This window comes from Quercus lobata, chromosome 10 (genome assembly GCF_001633185.2).
Source record: "Quercus lobata isolate SW786 chromosome 10, ValleyOak3.0 Primary Assembly, whole genome shotgun sequence".
Lineage (NCBI taxonomy): Eukaryota > Viridiplantae > Streptophyta > Magnoliopsida > Fagales > Fagaceae > Quercus > Quercus lobata.
In genome coordinates, this window is record NC_044913.1 from 65,221,694 (window position 1) to 65,243,585 (window position 21,892).

A 21,892-nucleotide genomic window follows, 5' to 3' on the forward strand; every position below is an offset into this window, starting at 1 on the left:
AGTTTAGGAAAGATAATTGTGGACCCCAAACCTATTGTGCCTGTGAAGCTGGGTGAAGGATTTGGGCCCTCAATCTATTTATTTGTGAGCTTTCTAGCAATCCTACGGGTAAGGTTCCAAGCACCAACTAGATAGTCCAGGTTGTATACTTCCTGATAACCTATAAACCTATAAACCTCGCCCTCTAGCTGATCTTCTTCCTCTCTTTTTGCTCACAATCCCTTCCCTTTGTGTGTTTTCCCTCTTTTCCCAGTGCCAATTGTAGACCTCAAACCTACTGTTTCTGTGAAGCTAGGTGAAGGAGTTGGGCCCCCAATTTATTTATTTGTGGGCTTTCTAGCAATCCTACAGGTAGGGCTCCAAGCACCAACCAAATAGTCAAGACTATATCCTTCCTGATAACCTCTAAACCTACAAACCTCACCCTCTGGTAGTTCTTCTTCTTCTCTCTTTGCTCACAATCTCTTCCCTTTGTGTGTTTTCCCTCTTTTCCCTGCGTTTCCCAATGTATCCCAGTGTTTTTCCCAGGTCTTTTTCCTAATGCTTTTCCAACCCCCTTCTTGTTTGTCTTTCCACCACTTATATAGTACCTCTTTAGTGGGATACAAATCATTATTATTTTACCAATTCACATGCATTTCCACTTTCGTCAGAATCCCAAGGAATCATCATTCCTTCTGAAGATTCTCTTGAAACTTGTTCCAGACACCAAATAGTGTTTAGTAGCGAGTTCCCTAAAGGTACTAACAACTCTCGGCTACTGACTTTAGTTTGGTCAATTCTTCATCAGTTCCTCACCATCTCATCAATCGATGTTAGGCCGAGCACTATAGGATTTCCCCTGAACGATAATTTCTTTGTCCCAATACATGTCTTATTGGGTTGAGCTCACTCCAATCGAGTTTAAGGTCCATTACCCTCTTATGGGCTGGACTTGGCTACTTGGGCCGATTTTGGGCCTTAGCTAAATGGGTAGGTATTGATTTTCTGGGCCCAAACCCCCCACAGATACATTAAAATAAAAATAAAATACATACAAATTTGTCACTAAATAAAGCTAATTAACATAAACTTTTCAAAAAATATATATATAAACTACTTAAAAGTAACCAAACAATCAGTTTGAATCAATTTTCAAAATTCAAGTCACATATTACAATTCATAAGAAAAATTGTACACAAAAAGAGGGGATAAGTAGAACAAAAATGAATAATTTTTTAAATGAAAAAAATATTTTTATTCATTTTAAGCAGGAGCAATACGTTACTCATTAGTTTCAAAATTTTAACTAAGAATTTAAAAGTTTTATTTGACTTGGAATAGCACTGTCATATTGAGAAATATTCTGTTTAATGGCATTCAATCACAGAATTCATTACATATGCATAAATGACTAACATATAAAAAATGGCATATGGAAGCCACAATAAATAGTAATAATAATTTTATTTTTATTATTATTATTATTTTTGATGAACCAATTTTATTATCATTAGAAAACTTCTAACTATGTGCATATGAATGAAAAGTCAACTATAAGAAGAACTTAGGCCCTGTTTGATAAGCTAGCTTAAATATATTTTTTCATATTTTAAACAATCTTACACAAATTTCAACACACTTTTTTACCTATATGTATATCAAAAACATCCAAACAATATTACTTAAACTCTTCTACCAAACAGGCCGTAACTAGAAAGTAGGATGGTGTAAGGGATTTTTTTTTTTTTTGGTTCAAAAGTACACGCGTCAGGATATTTGTGAACACTTCTTGGACAAAAGCTGGCTGGGTTGGGTATTGCGCCTGGTTCGTTCTGCAGGATGGACATGATATGTCCTAAAAAAATAAGCTCCGCTGAAGTAGTCTATACACAAAACAAACACTCCAAACAAATAAGGCAGGTGTTTAAATTTTTTTGAAAAAAAAAAGATATTTAAGAAATAATATGTAAAGTACTTTATACAAGTTTTGTCCATAATAAAATATAGCCCTATAATTTGTTACCTACGACAAAATTAGTATATTAATAATAAGTATTTAACGACTGTATTCTACGAAATGGGGCTGTCCTTCACCAAGCTTTTCAGCCGGCTTTTTGCTAAGAAAGAGATGCGTATTCTTAAGGTTGGTCTCTCTCGACGCTGCTTGCAAAACTACAATATTGTATAAGCTCAAGTTAGGAGAAATAGTTACCACTATCCCTACCATTGGATTTAATGTGGAAACTGTGGAATATAAAAATATTAGCTTCACTGTGTGGGATGTTGGTGGTCAGGACAAGATTCGACCTTCATGGAGGCACTACTTCCAAAACACACAAGGGCTAATATTTGTGGTAGATAGTAATGACCGAGACCGTGTTGTTGAGGCTAGAGATGAGCTGCACAGGAAGCCAAAAAAAAAAAAGAGATGAGCTGCACAGGATGTAGAATGAGGATGAATTAAGAGAGGCTGTGTTGCTTGTGTTCGCAAACAAGCAAGATCTTCCTAATGCAATGAATGCTGCTGAGATCACTGATAAGCTTGGCCTTCATTCTCTCCGGCAACGCCATTGGTACATCCAGAGCACATGTGCACTTCTGGTGAAGGATTGAATGAGGGACTGGATTGGCTCTCAAACAACATGGCTAACAAGGTTTAGAGGATTGCGGGCTGGTCTCTCTATACTTTTCTTAAGCGATTGTGGCAAGAAAAGAGGATTTCACGTTTTTGTTTAATTCTTTTGTATCCTACTACCCCTTAATGTGTAGTTTGGTTGCGATCAAAATTAAATTTTCTGTAAGCTATTGGCATTTGCTTTAAAAAAAAAAATGACTATTCTACAACATATATATACAGACACAGGATGGTTCCCTGCAGAATAGAACTTAGACAAGAAAAATGTTAATAACGTCTTAAAATGTATATTTATTATATATCTATTTAGGCATTATATCCTTATTACTATGCTTAATTTGTATAATTAAATTATGATTTGCATTAGTCATTATTATTTATCTTTACATAATTTCTTGAATAAAATACCATTTATTGTGTATAATTATATATTTTCAAAGATCATGTGAAAAATAAGTTTATAAGAGTTTGTGGGAGAATGGTGGTCAAACTAGAATTGAAGAAGAGCTAAAGGATCATGCTTAAATGTCTAAGAAGGTGTTATTGGAGTGCTTGAGACGTGCACGATGTTTGAAAAATGGAAAATACTAGGATCACAACTTTTGTTGCAACTTGCTCACATGGCAAGTCATGAGTAGTGGAGTAAAAGCATGAGTCCACAACACCACCACTCATAACTTGCCATCTGAGCAAGTCTTGGCAAAAATTGTGACAAAAGTTGTGGTCCTAGCATTACTTTTGAAAATTTTATATTTAAAAAGGAAATCATGAAGGTATAATCTGAAAAGGAAAAATTAGAGTACTGATCAATATTTTGGACTTATCTCTTTCCTCAAAATCCAATCAACACAAGGTCAGACGGGCTGTGACTTAAAGCCCTACAATTTTGTAGTTTTGAGTTTTCCGAATTTCACACTTTTTGAAGGCTTAAAGTTACCGGCAAGTTGCTATTGAAAATCTAGACAGAAATTAAATAGTTGAGTTTTATTTTCTTTGATTTCTTTTTGGTTAGGTTTTAATGTGGGCTGTGGGAAACAAATTGGGAGAACCCAAAGCTTGTATTTTCTTGTTCTCTCATGGCAGCCTAAGCTTTCAACTAGGGCTAGGAGTTATGTTTCTTTTATAATGTATGATAATTCATTGTGATTCATCCTAAGCTTTGAGATGACAACATATTTGATTGTTCAATAAGATTTCTCTTTATGTATAAGTTCTTCCATGCTTTTAATAAGTTCAATCATATTTTCTCATTGTTTAAATGAATTTCTCATAGTTTTAAATAGAAATTAGGTTTTAAAGTGAATGCGTTTTTCTATAAACTATTCTACTTGCATTGTCAATCTAGGTTACAATGTGTTCTTGAATTGTCTCAATTCAACTTAATCATAGGTTTTTCATTGTCTAAAAAAATCAATTATGAAATTTATTTCTTTTTAGATCATAAAGAATTTTATATCGATATAGGGAAACACCTCGATGTCCTTGTATTTATATTACTGATTTAAATAAGTTATTATTATTATTCTTGTTTACAATCACAAAGAAAAATTACTCTTTTTCTACATCCAACTTTTGTTTGATTACATTGTCTTTAAATCACCTTATTCCTTGTGGTTCGACCTAGGTATTCTAAGAATTATATTGCTACGATTTCTTACACTTGAGCAAGCAATTTTGGCGCCATTGCCGGAAAGCTGCCGTGTATTCAAAGACAATAACCTCATCCTAAGGTATTCTACAGTGAGACCTTTTCTTTGGTTACTTAGCCGACTCGGTCAGGACGTTGGCCGGATAGGCACTTCATGACCTTTTTTCCTTGCTCTTTTTGGACTTTCTCTACTGGGCTTGGGACTTTATTTGTTGACCTGATAACATTAAAATATAGGTATCAACATATGGAAGGCAGACAATTGTGTAATATAACGTGGTAAGCTAAAACACTTTCTCATTCACCCTTCTTCCTATCGTTATTGTTTATTATTTGAGAATTTTAAGGCATTGCACAACCTATATGGATTATCTGGGAGAATCTGCTCTAACTGTGTTTAGATGTAGCTTTCCACTGAAAGTTTATTTGTTAAATTATAATCTTACATAGAACAAAAAATGAGACTTGAACAAATTGTAAATAAAAATGTTAGTTAAAAAAAAAAAAACCTATTGCCCCGGACATAGTCAAGTTAGTCAGAAATAGTTTGGTACCTCTCAAAATAACTGGTGTTAATGCTCATGGCAATGTTGAAAAAATCTAGACTTTAACAGGCATTATTTTCGTATAGGTTTAACCTTCCCTTATAAGACATTGACTGGAGAAATGAGAAAAAGAACGGGTGCAAGTCAAGAGTGAGAAAGAAAGTGAGAATCAGATGGTTGCAAATCCAATCAGCAACATTTATATATTGCATCTGTTCTTTTTCTTTTGTGAAAACATTAATATAAGGCACTACCTATATATCGAATCTCAGGGAGAATTTCCTAAGCCAATAATGAGTAGTTACTTTTGCTTGTTAATGCTCATTGCAATGTTACAAAGTCGTGAATGTATTGTTATGGGTAAGTGCTTCGTGTGTACAACGTTGAATGTGCATTATTATACAACTACTAAAATAAATTTAACTTTGCTGAATATATCTAACCTAGAGTAGAATCTCATTCAAGGTTGTTGTCACAACTTGGAGCAATCAGCCAACGAGATTTATAGAATCTTCATCTTCGGAAATGAATATTCACAACTGATGGCTGTGAGAACGAAGTATACTGAAAAGAGAGAGCAAGGGGTAAAAATGGATGGAACAGGAATGAAGAAATCTTTTTTGTCCGACCATCCGCGCTACCAGCTTCGGGACCTAATTAAAAAAACCAGAGCATAATTATCATGCATGCTTCAAAACTCAACTGAGCAAAGGAATTAAAGGTCAACCTTAATAACACAAGCAGAAGCTCATGTTGGAAGAAACAACGTGTGAATTAATGATCATGGAATTCAACCATCGCTGAGACCATTTTGTTTTGTTTTGTTTTTTGAAGATACTAAAAGGTAAAGACATATACCTAGTTTGATCTTAAATTTGAGGGAACATGGGGGCCTTCTTAAAATGAACTTGATGGGATGGTCTGTTGACGGTCTATGCCGGTCGGTTGCAGATATCAGCTGCAACAGTTGACCAAAAAACATGAGATAATGGTAAGAGTTTCAGATGGCATAATGACAAATTGCACAGTAGCAACTGAGGGTGAGAAAATAACAAAAGAAGTTGGTTAGTTTGATGGTCAGCTTTCAGTCACTTTCTGGCTTGTCATTCAAAAGAGCATTCACAGCATGCCATTAAAAAACAAGTACTGGGTATGTAATAGCACAGAGAAAGGAAAGAAAACAACAGTTTTTGAATCAAACCTTTTCGTCAAACCGAAAGAGAGATTGGTCAAAATAGGGAGAAGGACTCTGCGACTGACAACTGAAAGGTAAAGAGCCCAGCATCTTCTTTACAAACTGCAGAATTCATTGGCTGATGAGATATGAGGTTAATACAACAAAGTTACATGGAGTATGCAATGACGGAGCTATACATTGACCTTCTTATCATGCCTAATAAACATACAATAACAACAACAAATCCTTAATCTTGGACAACCTTATAAACATAAAATATAAAAATATTTACGTGTAACAAGAGCTGCATATGAAAATTTCACCTGTGAAGAGCTGGTTGCTTTATTTTTTATGGATCTTAGTTGCTCCAGAGCATGAATATTATTTGAGTGAGATGATATGAAATTCATATACAAAGAATTTCTTGATGTTGAGTGGAAGTGGTCACAATACTGCTCAAACAAATGATATAGGTCCTCTGCAGAATTCTACAAAATGTATAAATACAACAACAAAGCCTTAGTCCCAAAATTTGGGGTACAAAACATAAGAGACAGCCACTGAAGTTACCTGATAAAATGCAACAATTTCAGTGGTCTCCATGTTATATACAGCGAAAAAAGCAGGGTGCTGATCGGCATTTCGTGATACCTGAAGGAGGTTCAAAGAAGTAAAACCATTAGACATATTTTGAACATTTTCCAATAATGAGCACAATCCATATTCTAACCAAGAAAGTAAAAGTTAAATATAAATAACCCATATTCATTTATAAGAATCTACAACTACTTAATAAGCTTCGCCATTCTGTTAACCGGAGTGGCCGCCACTTGAAAGCTCCAAGAGCCATCATGAACATTATAAGCTAAACTAACCAGTGTTTAGGCTAGAGACTAGATGACATGAGAACAAAAAGGAACTGACTGGAATTCATGGGATCAATATTGACATTTTCCCAAAATCCAAAAAATTCTTTTGGAGAGGTGCTACAAATTTATCAATTTAAGATTTATTTTTCAGCACTAAGAAACATGAAATAAAAAAATGTCTTGCATATATAAGCAGCAGCTAAATCATCAAAGGATCTCTTACTAATCAACCTATTCTCAAAAATGATTTACCCAAAAGACTAAGAAAAGAAGGCTAGAACTAAGATGTTTCAAGCCAAAATTTCAATGGAAGTCAAAATACCCATTCATTATGGAGGTAGTTCTCTTCTTAAATAGTTTATTTGTGACGTAACAAAAAGGTTGGTTGAAGGTCAATATAGTTGCTGATTTTTTTTTTTTTTAATAGGTAACATAAAAATTTTATTTTAAAAAAACAAAAAAAATAAAGCCAACCTGAGTACATTAGGGACGTACTACGAGGGCAAAAATCAAAAACCAAAATTACATCGCTCAAGTAAAACAGGAAGGGAAAAACAAGAAAAATGAGACAAAGTGACACTCCAATTAGGGAGAGTTTGCAAGAAGAAAGACTTAGTCTCTAGCATAGAACGTTCACATCCCTCAAAACCTTGAGCATTTCTCTCGTGCCAAATACACCACATCAAACAATGTAGCACAAGTCTGCAAAAGTCTATGTTGCAATGCTGTCCAAACTTACCTTACCAAGACTTAAACAACTCAATGACCTTGTGCGGCATAACCCAGTGAATTCCAAACAGGCAGAACACCAAAGACCACAACCCACAAGCTATGGGGCAATGAAGAAGAAGGTAATCCACGGATTCCCCATAACTCTTACACATATAACACCAATCAAACAAAAGAATATGCCTTTTGAGAAGGTTGTTGGTAGTTAAAATCTTACCTAAGGAGGCAGGCCAAGAAAAGAAAGCTACCCTTGAAGGAACCTTCAATTGCCACATCATTCTCCAAGGAAATGAAAGGATAAGAGGGTAGGAGGGTAAAAAGAAAGATAAAATCCTCTAACCGCAAAACCACTATTCCTTGCTAGCTTCCAACAAAACTGGTCAAGACCAATACCCCACACAGTTGAAGAATAGACCATATTTATAAACAGATCAAAAACTTCTCGCTCCCAATCTTGTGGTGGATGACGAAATTGAACATCCATATGAAACCTCCCATCAGACCAACAAATAACCTCCACCTCTAAAGATTCCCTTGCCCTACTAATACAATAGAGTTCCAGAAAAGCCTCTTGAAGGGTACAATCCCCACACCACACATGCTTCCAAAATTCACCCACATCATACCTAAGGAGTTTTGAAAAGTTCAACCAGCCACTTCTAATAAATCTCCATAGGCTAACACCATAAGCACTTGACACCTTTTTAGTGCACCAACCACCCCAAACATTCTCATATTTCGCCTCTATAACCCTCCTCCACAGAGCATCTGTCTCCATGTCATACCTCCACAACCATTTTCCCAACAAGGTAGAGTTAAAATTCCTCAATCGTCTTATACCAAGCCCCCCAACCTACATAGGTTTACAAATCTTAGCCCATTTTACCAGGTGTAATTTAGATTCGCCACTAATTCCACTCCAAAGAAAATCTTTCTGCAATTTCTCCATACAATTAGCCACCTTCCCAAGAATAAGAAGAATGGAAAGATAATAAGTAGGTAAAGAGGAGAGAGAGCTTTTAATAAGAGTTACCTTAACCCCCTTAGATAAATATAGCCTCTTCCAACCTGCTAATCTTCGTTCCATCTTCTCCAATATAGGATTCCAAATAGTCAATTCCTTAAATTTAGCACCTAGGGGAAGGCCCAAATATTTCAAAGGAAGGGAAGATTGCTTACACCTTAACAGCCCCACCAAAACATCCATATTATGCACCACTCCAACCGGAACCAACTCAGATTTCCCCAAATTAATTCTTAGACCTGATACCTCCTCAAATTTGGTCAGAATTGCCCTCAAGATAACTAACTGATTAGGGTCAGCATGACAAAAAATAAGAGTGTCATCCGCAAATAACAAATGAGACACCATCATCGAAGAACTAGCTGTATTGCCTACAGAGAAACCCAAAAGCTGTCCAGCAGTTGCAGCCACATCCAACATACGACTCAACGCCTCCATAACAATATAAAAAAGCAACGGAAATAAGGGGTCCCCTTGTCGAATCCCCCTAGAACTTCCAAAGAAATCAGATGGGCTACCATTAAGCAAAATGGAAAATTTGACAGTTGAAATGCAACACATTATTACTTTTCTCCATTTTTCTAAAAAACCACACCACTGAAGCATATACATTAAAAAACCCCAATTCACATGATCATATGCCTTCTCCACATCCAACTTACACAACACCTCTGGAATCCCTCACCTCAATCTAATATCAATACATTCTGAAGCAATTAAAACATAATCCAAAATTTGTCTACCCTTCACAAAAGCATTATGAGAATCTGAAATAAAGCCCATATGCCACCCTTTGAAACTGATTAGCCAACACCTTAGAAATAATCTTGTAGATCCCACCAAGTAGACTAATTGGCCTAAAATCCTTGACCTCCATAGCAACAACTTTTTGAGGAATAAGGGCAAGAAAAGAAGCATTAAGACTCTTCTCAAACACAGCCTAAGAATGAAAATTCTGAAACACTACCATAATTTCTGCCTTCAAAACACTCCAACAAGACTAGAGGAAAGCCATGGAAAAACCATTCAGGCCAAATGGCCTCTCTAGCCACAGTGCATCTACCTTAGAGATGATAGAAAAGTCCACATCATCTAGAACAGGTCTATGAGCCACAGTTTCAGAATAGAGCTGCCTATAAAAGCAAGAAATACACTCCACTATAGCTTCTGGATCCAAAGTCAATTCTCCATCCACCATAATTCGATCAATGGAATTAAGGTAATACCAACAATAAAATTCTACAGATGAAAAATTCGATGAATTCAAATCATAAAGAATGAGATAAATAACCATCATAAACACATCTCTTAAGTAATATCAAGCTGTGGTCTTATCTAGGGAGACCAAAGTAAAGTCCAACTACAGTGATTTGAAGGCTCATTCCCTAGAGCAGTCCTGTTATATTATCCCTGAATTATTTGGAAGCATGTGAAGAAAGGCAGTAGGTTTAAGTCATTGTAAACCAAAATGCCAAAAAGGAGAAGAAAGCCTCACCACTCCCTCTACACTACCAAATTTGATTAGCAGGTGGTGCCGGTCCAAGAATTGTACCTGTCCAAGAGTTGTGTATAAACAACTTGTTATTAGCCAAATTTGATGTGCACAATAAAACTTGTTCAACATATTTGAGAAAGATGGTATAAGGAAGATATGCAGGTAATGTTCACTTTTAAGTAATTTTCCAAAACAGTCACACAAACATGTATACAATGAGAGCCAATAACCTACCTTCCATATAATCAAGTCTACATAATCTTGAAAGTGGAAATAAAATTTCTTCTTCAAGCACTGGACCCTCTGCAGAAGCCAAAAGATGGTGTAAGAGCAATGGAATAGATATTAAATTAGCCATCTCCAGCTGTAAGCCCCATAAACTCAATGGGCCTATGCGACTAAAAAGGATATATAACTAGGTGCGGAACTTTGAAACAGTAATAAATCTTGATGCATCAAAGCTAATGACAATTGAAAAGCAATATAGGTCCACCACTTCTTTTTTGGTAATTACATGCAACCAATGGGACATGTACCTGACCTTACTTTCTACCTTGGTGCTATAAGAGGAGAAGATACCATTGAGATAGAGCTTGTTGGAAGTCCACCACAAATTATTTGAACAACATCTAAGAGATTTAAAAATGAAAGATTATCACAGAACCAAAAAGATATGCCCAATCTAACCCATGGTTTTACTTTATACCATGCTCCTATAAAAGGAGAAGATAACATTTGAAATAGAGCTTGTTGGAAGTCCACCACAAATTATTTAAATAGCATCTAAGAGATTTAGAACAATGAAAGATTATCACAACCAACCAATCTAAGCATAGGGCAAGGACTATTCACTAAAGCAATCAAATTGGAAGACACATCCTAGGAGACTTCTAAGATCCTGACTCTTTACTATTTGACTAATTTATACTACTAGAATAACTACTTACCAAAAAAAAAAAAAAAGAAACTACTAGAATAACACATTAATAGACCTTGAACAGCACATTGTACCCTTATCTTCCCTTGAATGAATTTTCGCTCAGATCTTTTAAACTATTGTCATGATGTTCTACATGCAGCCCCCTTTTTCCCCTGTGGGGAATTTGGTCAAAACTCATTCTTGAGTTTCAGCACTAGTTTGCACATCAAAAACCGAATTGGCTATTGTTCCCTTGGAAACTATAATTGTTTAGTTATTGACAATTAGAATGAGTTTTTTGGGTTTCAGTGCTGCATCCTAGCTTGTTTTTTGTTATTGCATTGTAAAATAGGCCTCCACATCTGATTGAACCAGCTGAATTTCTTCTTATTTTCTCAAATTTATAGATATGTCCTCTTTCTTCGTGTAACTTGGTGAATTGGTCTAAGGTATGCTCTCCTTCCCATTCTGGGGGTCTAGCAATTAGAAATCTGAGATATTTTAATGAAGCGCCATTGGGAAAATGGTTGTAGAGCTTTGGGTCTGGGAGAGAAGCATTATGGAGAAGGGTTAAATATGGATGTGAGGAGGGAGGTTGGTGCTCTAATTTTGCTCCAGGCTCCTATGGGGTGAGTTTATGGAAGACTATTAGTAGTGGGTCTACTTTTTCTAGCTACATTCAGTTTGAAATTGGAGATGGGACTAGAGTGAGATTCTGGCATGATGACTGGTGTGGGGATAATCCTTTGAGTGTGTGTTTTCCAAAATTATTTGGAACCAGTAGTGGTAAGGAGGTTTATGTGGCTGATCTCATGTAGTTCCCTAGTGGGGTTCTTTACTGGGACTTGGAATTGTTGCAAGCAATTAAGGATTGGGACTTAGAATGTTTGCCTATTTTTTGGATGTTATATATGGAGTCTCGTTGAGGGGTATTGGTGAGGATAAGATTTGTTGGATGCTTGCTAAGAGTAGGGGCTTTGAGGTGAGCCGTTATTATCAGGCTTTGTTGGGTATATTTATTCATTCCTTCCCTTGGAGTATCCGTTCCAAAGTCGTGTTTTTTGTTTGGATTGCAGCTTTGTAAACTATTTTAACTATTGATAAATTATGCAAGAGGAAGATGTGAATTCTGGATTGGTGTTCCATGTGCAAAAGTAATGGAGAATCGGTAGATCATCTTTTATTACATTGTCCTATTGTTTTTGAGTTGAGGTCTATGGTATTCACTTTGTTTGGTATAAACTAGGCAATGCCAAAGATTGTGGTTGAGCTCCTAGCACGTTGGCAAGAAAAATTTGGCCACCATCATAAAGTGTTATTTGGATGGTTGTATTGTTTGATGCGGTGTATTTGGCAAAGAGGAATAACCGATGTTTTCAAAACTTTGAAAAAGACAATAGCCGACTTAAAACTTTTCTTCTTTATAACACTATCGGATTGGATGTCTATCATAGGAAGTCATTCCATTTTTTCAATTTATTATTTGATGGATGCTTATAATTTGTGTATTTGATTATTTTGGTCCCCTACTGTATACTTGGGTGACTCCTTTTCATGACTTTGAATAAAAATTTTATTACTTATAAATAATTTTTAAAAAAAAATCCCTTTGACTCTCAGAGCAAGGCCATCACATGGTATGCATTTCAAGAAGGCTAAAATGCAAAACCCACCCTCTATGTTTTACCAAAAGTCATTTTAGTCCTCTAACTTTACTTTCATTCATTTCAGTTCTCTAACTTTTAAGTTTGTTGGTTTTTCCATTAATTTTTGTTATATGTTGTGGTTAATTTTCCAATTTTTTAAAATTTCTTCAAATTTTTTAAATTAAAAAAAATCAATTAATGATTGAAAAGTATTTTCCTTTTTTTTTTTTTTCAAAACATTTTAACAAAAGTTGACGGAAAGACCTTAATTGAATAAATTTGAAACTTAAGTGCTAAAATGAACGAAAACAAGGTTAGAGAATTGAAATGAATTCTTAAGAAACTTAGAAAGTGGGTTTTGCATTTTAGCCTTCAAAGAACCTAGCATCAGACTTTGAAATTATAATTTTTTTCCAACATTAATGTTTAGAAGGGTTTTTCCCTCTAAGTTGGATACCAACTGATGAGAAACAAATTCACATCCACTTCCAAAATCATAGATGATGGAGAAATGGTTGAATTTGCTAGCAGGCTACTATTACTAGTAAGGAATAGATTACAGATGACTTAGTGGTTTTTGCCTTTCACCTTTCCTTGAGATTTTATGTTGTGATGGACAATGAGCTTTGGATCAAATGGCACCTCCTCCTCCCACAAGGGGACTGAGTGTGTGTGTAGCTTAACAATTAACATCAATCAAGTCCAACAAAATCAATCAGTATTAATAGGTCAAATTTGGTGTCTACAGTCTAAACCAACTCTCTTGTGGTGGGAGAGACTCAGCCCAGTGAAGTGTAGCTCTTGGCAGCGAGGAAGACTAGATTGGTCTGGAAAACATGTGAACTATTTTTCAGTGGGCTAAGATGGGCATGAAACAATGGATTGAATAACAGACCCGATTTATCAATTACTGATGACACCAAATTTGACCCATTAATACTAATTGATTTTGATGGACTTTATTGCTCGTGATTAATGCTATTAGAGATATTTGGTTTTTATTTCTATATATCATGTCATCTCATTTAAAGTTTTTTCCCCCCACATTATTCACTATTGTAGATAGTGTTTGATAATTCAATAGTTGGGGTGGGGGGGATTTGAACCCTAGACGCCTTTGTTGGAGACTGTTGGAAATTACAATTGAGCTACAAGGATCTTAGCATTCACTATTATAGATAGTTGATCATGGATTATGAGATTTGGGTTTGAAGTTTTCTTCTGACAGTGATGTTTCTTGGGTTCTTATCTCCAAGTGTTTCTTGAGTTCCTTTCTTTATCTTATGCTTGTTGTTGATTCCAAGCAACCCTAGGTGGTGATCCCTACATTCTATTTTTCTATTTTCATCACTTAGTGGTGATTCCTAGGTTCTATCTTTCTTGTCCTTCTTTGTTTCTTCACACCCCTATTTTGAGAGTTCATTGTCCTGCATCATATCCAACTTATAAATTCATCAAGGATAGAGCTATGATTATTTCACAATGCTTCGTGAAATGCAAGAAAATAGAGAGAGAAAGAGAGAGAGAGATGAGAACAGCCAAAGTTGCTCACAGATAACTGAAACAATACTTATATTCAGGAAACTGGAAATAAATAAATAAATAAGGAACGAAAATTATATAACCAACCAAGGTCCGATCTTTTTCTTCATTCCATATTCTGTGGAATATGAATGAAAGCAAGCGTTGTTTGATGCCACTCAGAAAAGACTCTTCTAGATTAGGCTGGCTGTGATGTAACCCATTCTGAACATGATTCTGAGGCAACTGATGCATTTTACTTTTGTCAGGAAATGCCATGCACTGCCATCAATGGCTGAAGGGTCAGTTCAGAGCTCCAAAAACCAAGACATTAGAATAAGTTTTTATTAATCAAACTTTGTTTGATTTGAATAATAAGGATATAGAGGAGAATGCAAGGTAATTATTGAAATCTGCAGATGCTCATGCAATCCATAACAGAAAGCATATAGATCAAACCAACCCAGAAGGGAAGGCTATTAAACATGAAAAAAAATACTAAGGCCACCACACCAAGGCCACCACACCAAACAAAAGAACTAGAAAAAGAACAGTCAAGACTAAAGATATACTCAAGAGTTGAGAAAGTAAAAATGCTGTACCTCCAAATAGCCACATAGTTAGCACAAACCAAGAATTTATCATAAGTACAGGAGCCATTAGATGATAACATTTTGATGGTGGAGAGGGAGAGAGAGAGAGAGAGAGAGATAATATAGACAGAACTTTGTGGTTCTGCTGGTGCATCCTAATAGATGAAACTCTCAAAATATTTTTCTGTTCTTTTTTATCCCATTGTTAAGCAGGCAACTGCAAGTAGAGATTCAATTCTTTTCCACTATTCTAGGAAATCTTAAGTGTAAAGCCTGTTGAACTTAAGTGAATATCAAAAGCTTAAAAAGAAATGCCACTTGCCTGAGCATTTGAATTGAGAAAAAGTTCATCATCTTCATGACAATATGCCCCAATAGCTCGTACGTCCACAAGGTTCCCAGAGTCCCTAATTTGGAGAATGTGTACTGTTTGATAGCGAAGTGACACAATAGCCAATAGATCATCATACAAGAAGACACCCATGTTATGAGGCAGATTAACAAAATCATTGTGGAAGACTTTCTCATCTAGTATAACTCCATCTTCCAATCTAATTGCACAAGAAGATTGTTAGATAGGCATAAAGCAATCTCTACAAATAAATTAAACCTTCAGTGTGTAAATTTCTTGATAATTGTAAAACCACTGATACGAAAACAAGAGCACGTACCTCAATAGATGAAAGGTCATCTTTTCTATTGACGGGAATCCTGGAATAGCTCCTCCAGTAGCAGGTGCATCTTGGCTTGGTACAGTAGAAGTAGCAAATATTCCATATTGGTTACTATCCATGTAAAGGAAGAAATCTTTGCATATAAGTTCATTGCAGGAGGCAAGTGATACACTATATAACTGTGTAAAGAAGCTTTCAAATCTCCTTGCTTTTGAAGGTAGATCATGAGAATCACAATCTTCTTCTTTGCATGAAAATGAAAGCCAGGTTGGCCTGTAAACAATCAGATCCTGATTATTTCTGCTGAAACTTATAAGGTATTGACCATCATCTGTAAATTTGCGAAATGAATGGTCTGGGCATTCAACATCATATATGGTAAAACTTGGAACTAAATTCTCATAAAATCTTCTAGCGCAATGAACCTGCAAGCAAAAAAGTTTATTTGGTTTCTTGTTAAAATTTTTTAATTTATTTTCTACCAAGCTGTTTCTTTTATCCAATCAAAAATGAAAAATCTTAAAATGACAACATATAAGTTCCTACCTAAAGTTCCCGGGCTATAAGAAAAATATTTTCTTTGATAACAATATTATAGTTTCTTCTTCAATCATAAAATAGTTTTACTATGATCAACAAATGTATAATAAGAGAAGGAGATGGCAAATAAAAGAAAAGAAATGAATGTTCCAAAAGAAAAATGTTTTAACATTCTTCATACATACATACATACATACATACATATATATATGTAGGGGTCGGCTTTGGTTCTTAGGTCCAAAAGATGAATGGATTAAGGCCCAAAGAGTCTAATACAATAAATTTGTAGAGAGTGGGTTAAAAAACTAGGCTTCAACGAAGTAGACAATGACCTCAATGGGCTAAAGATGGTAAGAGAATAAGGAAAAACAATGGATAGACAAATGTGGTGCACAGAAATTCTTCCTCGGCAATGTCCAAAGAGAGTGGTTCTTAAATATATTTCTCTTAGACTTGATTACAGTTGTTGTTCTTAATGTTACGATGTTTTCTCTATAAATTTTCTACCCCTCCTTTGGAGGGTCTCTTACATTATATAGCTCCTTTTAAATGATCTTGGCCCTCCATTTGTTAATCATCCAGGCCACTACTTAAGTGCTTGTCCCATCAGACACCTTCCCAAGCTCCTGGTGAGTTGGGCCAGCCAAGGCAGCACTGTTCAAGGATCTTCTCCACATAAATGCAGCCAGGAGGTTTGATGAGATACATTAAATGTGGTGGCAGCCACCATCCCTCTAGTTATGTCAGGGCTAGCCCCCTCCCCGAAACTTTTTCTCTACTATATGACCTCCTCTGGTAACATGCCACTGACGTGGCCTTACTAGTCAAACGTGTGGCCTCCTCGGCCATGGATACGACACGTGGCACAGGTACTTTATTTAAATTCTTGTGCCCCACAATATATATATATATATATATATATATATATATATCTGTGAACTTGATACACATTGTCAGTCCACTTCCTAATATAGTATTAGAGCCTCGTTTAACCGTTCTTGGACTCTCCATGTGCTTGGCCCATTTTTCTCTATTTTAGATGAATTAGATGGGTCTATGCCTCTGTTAGTTTGTCTTTTTCATTCCTTGTTTTTATTGGTAACTATACACAAACCTAGTAGGTCTTGAATCCATAAATCTCACCCTCCACATTGTTCTTACAAGGAGAAGAGATTCCATTTGAGCTAGAGATCATTGGCCAGTTTGTCTGCATTCCAGGTAGGTCATTAATTTTGTTGGGCCAGGACAGGAGAGGGTAATTATCATAGCAAGTGTTATGCATGGAATCCTCAGTGCAAGCTTCTGTAACCCTATAATTAGTTTCTTCTGTTCTGCACATGCAAGTCCTTTGGTTGGTTCAGTGCATCTAAGCATGCCTAAACACAAGGGGAAGCATTAATGCTAATGTGTCTATGAGCTTGACACACTTTTTTTTTATAGGTAATCAAAGATTTATTACATAAAAAAGGACATCATGTTAACGATGATGAACACTCTAAACTTAAAACGAATACAAGTAATTCAAGAAGAGACACAAATAGAAGGAAGAAATTTAGAAATGGAAATACATTGCGTAAAACTCCAAATTCTACCCCACAGAAATAAGGTCCCAACTAGTATAGGCTTCAAAAGAACTACTGATCTCAATATATCTTCAAAAGTAGGATTATTACACTCCCGCCAAATTAACCACATCAGAAAAGCTTGAACCATATTCCAAATATTAGAGGAATGCTTCCCCAGCCAATTCCACTAACCAAAAAGAAGGGAGGCTACTGTTGACCCACTTCCTCATAGATTAAGCTTTTGAGACTAATGGTCACCATCAAATAAGATATAGAAAGGTCCAAATTACCAAAATACAAGACAAGCAAAAGACTTCAATCCAAAGCAAACCAAGAAAAACCTAAGTGAGTGGAAAACACACATCTAGAGGAAAAGGCAAATCCAAGTTCACGGAAAACCATGTTCAATCCTCCATTATGCAGCCCAATCATGAAGCAGTGATTTCAGCTAGTCAATAATAGTAAGGATACATAAAGAATCAAGATCTTTCAAGTTGCACAAGTCCACAAATGGAATCATACGAATTGAAAAATGACAAGATTAAGAAGAAGATACACTAGTTCCGGGAGCAGGAGTGCAGATTTGTCGCTGAAAAATCCTTGCAACGATGTTGTTACTTCTAAACATTACTACTGATGCCCAAAGTCAATCGATATCCCCCCTGGAAAGCAGTATATGAAAATTGATATAAGTTAACCATCTATTAGAAGCACCATTTCAATGTAGCCATGCATGCCGAGACCTATTGCAGATAGATTTTTTTTTTTTGGTAAGAATAGAACTCAAATTTGCAGTCCAATTATAATATTAGATAAGAAGCAATGGTTCTAATAAATTTTAACAACTATGAGAAGATAGTTGGGTGCAGCATGATATGAATCATGAAACTAAAATTGGTTGATACATTGCATGATAGAAGTAAACATGGGTAGTTCACTTCTAGTATTAATCAATTAACAACACCCCCCACCCCCCCAAAAAAAAAAAGAAAGAAAAAGAAAAAGAAGTGCTTATATAGAAAATTAGAAGTCATTATTTTACAAAAATTATAAATAAATAAAAAACAAACAAACAAACTCTCTCATCTACAAATAATAGTCGTAGGAATTCCATTAAACAAATAATGATGATGCTCCAAATGGTAAAGAGAAGAAACAGATTGGTCAACTATTCATAACTACTTCTGAGGACTTCTACAATGGCTATGGATTTTAGATATTCAATGTAGCTGTTTTGTGCATAAATGCAATAGCAACACCAAGGTTTTTTTTTTTTTTTTATCATCCTAAATTGATCTATACAGCCTCAAACAACGTGCATACAGACAGCTCTGTAAAAGTAAAAGGCAGGCAATCAAAAATTTAAGCAAGAGCAAGAATGCGTGGTCATATAAATGACAACAGAATTGAGGCGATGAGCGGCTGAGAAAAAGGCTTGTTTTTATGGGAATAAAAGTACAAGAGTATACGATGATGACCCATAAGATAAATTTTATATACTAAAAGGATGAAGAGGTAGAAATAAAAAGTAAAACCATAGAGAAGGCACTATGGATGTCTTTTTTTTTTTTGATACGTGAGAGGGGACTAGAAAAATCCTTTGAATACAGATTATAGAGAGGGAAAATTATTAAACAAAAAAAGAGGGAGTAAAAAACTGATGCGGTAAGAGCAAATACAAAATCTCAGTAGAAGCTACTTTCACTAGAAAGAACACACATGCTCTAAAGAATCCTAAAAAGAGCAATTACAATTGCAAGGCTACGTGTTAGATTGATGAGAAAAGGAAAGATGAAAGAGGTAAGGGAAATCAATAAGATGCGTGTCCCCTTAGAGATATAATCAAGCCAGAAATAAAATTTTTATCCAAATTAGGCCCAAGTTCTATTTTTCTCCTTGACATTTAAAAGTTTCAAATTTACCCCTGAATTTAAAAGGTCACAATGTTTTTTTTTTTTGGTGATAAATATGGTAGCAATGTTATCCTTCCATCACTTAGCTATGAACTGAATTGCACATGTGGAAGACAGAAGGTTGATGTTGCATAACTACAATCTGACATGGTGGGAATTTTGAGATAAATGGTTGCCCCACCCCACACAACACCCCCCCCCTCCCTCCCCCACCCCCCAAAAAAAAACACAGCCCACTCTTAAACACAACTCATGCTGCCACCACAAACAGCCATTTGATATGGAAAACAGGCTAAATTGCAAAGATTTAATTCGTTTATGGACTAAATTGAAACCTTTTAGGGACAAAAATTGGAACTACGCATTAATTTTAACACTAGAAGTTTATCTATCTATAGTTTTAGTAGATGCAACTAGATGTATAGTTAATTTCAAGATAGAAATTTGGAGAGAGGCTTTAGAATCTAAAAGCTTTCAAAGTATAGACAAAGATGAAGGGATTATAAGATTTGATAGTCAAGGGATACCAAAGAGTGAATGCTTTCAAAATCTTGGATGATTTATTCATAAGGATGGGGAGATTGAAGAGGATATGAATCATAGGATAAAAATAGGGTAGATGAAGTGGAGAAGCACATAAGGAGTATTGTGTGATTGTAGAATATTCATTAAGTTAAGAAGAGGAAAATTTGTATGATTAGCTACGCTCTACAGTACAGAATGTTGGGAAATGAAGACACAACATGTTCACAAGATGAGTATAGCCAATCCTGATTAGTTGGTTGAGGATCCATAACGAACCCTAAAGTTTTGGGAGTAAGGCTTGTTTGTTGATGTATGAGTTCATCCATGTGCGAAGGACGTTGGAAACAAGGACAAAATTGTACTTTATCCTATAATTATTATTTATGTAAATTTAAACCAAAAAAAAAAAGGTGCTCACTTATTAGCATAGACACATTATTCATAAAAACAAATTAGAGTGGCCTAAAATGAGGATTTTTTTTTTTTTTTTTGATATATAAATTGAGGATTGTTAAAATAAAAGTTGAAGCTATTACAGGTATTACCTGTATGAAATATAGCAGCTAGATATGGCAAAAGGCAATGAATGTACATTGAAAAACAACATCAATTCCACCAACTTTTCTTTCCAAGACAGCCTCTAGCTTGAGAATTCTAAGACTGCCCTGCATCAGAAAAATTTTAGGGAAGAAAAGGTGGGGGGACTAGACTCCAGATAAAGCCCAATTTCAGAATGAAGTTAACTACTACTTCAAAAGTAATGACCTTCTCAAAGAAGTAAGTATGATAATTAACCATTAAAAAATTAAGATTAGCCACTACTGGAAAAATGCCAAAAAAAAAAAAAAAAAAAAATGCAGGAATCCAATTCCAAGAAAAGTAAAAAAGAAACATACCAAATGGTTTTTGGAGTGCAAAAGAGAAGTTGTTGATTGGTGCTGCCATCTGGATCAAAAATAATATAAATTCAATAGCGGCCTACTGATACTAATACTAGTATTACAAATCATCAAGAAGTAGTAAAGTGTATCAGGATTTACCCATCAATGAATCCCAAAAATAATAATAATATGTGGTATCTATGAGAGAGAGAGAGAAAGAGTTGGTTACCCGTGGGAGGCAGCGAGAGAGGAAGCGTTTGATAATTGAGATGAGCAGCAGGAGCAGAAGCAGGAGAGAACTTTACAAAGCACGATAGAGAGAGAGAAAGCCACAGAAGGCTTGCCGAGCAAGTGAGTTAGCGGGTGACGTGGGACTGTTAGAGCCCTTCCCTTCTCTTCTTCTTCTAAAAATCTAAACAAACAAACCCGATATTTCAAATTAGAAAATAGAAAATACTATCATTTTTCTTTTCCAATATACCCTTACATAATAAATAAATCCACTTTCCTATTACCCCAAATATTAACATTTTTTTTCATTAAATTAATACTTAATAATTTTTCATCTTTCAAATCTCTCTCTCTCTCTCTCTCTCTCTCTCTCTCTCTCTCTCTATATATATATATATATATTAATTTTTAACATACAAACCAAATTTCCTATTAATAGCAATTTATTTATTATTTATTTGTAAAGTTATATTTTTTTATATAATTTTAAAATTTGAGATGAGATGAGATTGTTATTAATCATTTTTCATGTTTTGCAAATATAAAGGAGATGAGAAAACAATGCAATTCAACATTGAACTTATCAAAAAGCTATAAGATAAAAGAGTTTATATGGTAAAAGGTCCAAGCACCATATGTAGTGGGTAGGGTGGCAAAATAAGTCCAAACTCATTTGATTACCCAAACCCACTCAATTATTATTCAAGTTAAATAGGCATCAACCTAATTAGACCCAGTAATTATTAAGTTTTAACTAAAAACCTATTGAGACTCATTTA

At 35.2% G+C, this 21,892-nt stretch overlaps 1 protein-coding gene and 1 pseudogene across 4 annotated transcripts; one reads left to right on the forward strand and one right to left on the reverse strand.

Moving 5' to 3' along the window:
- Positions 1 to 2,060: 2,060 nt before the first annotated feature.
- LOC115965316 lies at positions 2,061 to 2,782 on the forward strand (annotated as a pseudogene).
- Positions 2,783 to 4,432: 1,650 nt separating this feature from the next.
- Positions 4,433 to 21,293, reverse strand: LOC115962433 (light-mediated development protein DET1). 4 transcript variants are annotated; one of them, XR_004085430.1, is made up of 14 exons: positions 21,112 to 21,292; positions 20,898 to 20,946; positions 18,120 to 18,225; positions 15,456 to 15,883; positions 15,107 to 15,335; positions 14,300 to 14,473; positions 10,340 to 10,408; positions 10,106 to 10,162; positions 6,559 to 6,639; positions 6,312 to 6,476; positions 6,013 to 6,108; positions 5,670 to 5,769; positions 5,255 to 5,464; positions 4,433 to 4,483 (listed from the first exon to the last, which is right to left on the reverse strand). XR_004085430.1 is itself a non-coding variant. In XM_031081270.1 (14 exons), the coding sequence occupies exons 4-14, from the start codon at positions 18,189 to 18,191 to the stop codon at positions 5,325 to 5,327; spliced, it is 1,611 nt and encodes a 536-aa protein (XP_030937130.1). In that variant the 5' UTR covers positions 18,192 to 18,225; positions 20,547 to 20,661; positions 20,898 to 20,946; positions 21,112 to 21,292; the 3' UTR covers positions 4,989 to 5,324. The 4 variants fall into 4 exon arrangements, 3 of the variants coding, with proteins under 3 accessions (XP_030937130.1, XP_030937129.1, XP_030937131.1); XM_031081270.1 differs by lacking the exon at positions 4,433 to 4,483 and adding an exon at positions 20,547 to 20,661 and having other exon boundaries at positions 4,989 to 5,464; XM_031081269.1 differs by lacking the exon at positions 4,433 to 4,483 and adding an exon at positions 20,547 to 20,666 and having other exon boundaries at positions 4,989 to 5,464.
- Positions 21,294 to 21,892: the final 599 nt, after the last annotated feature.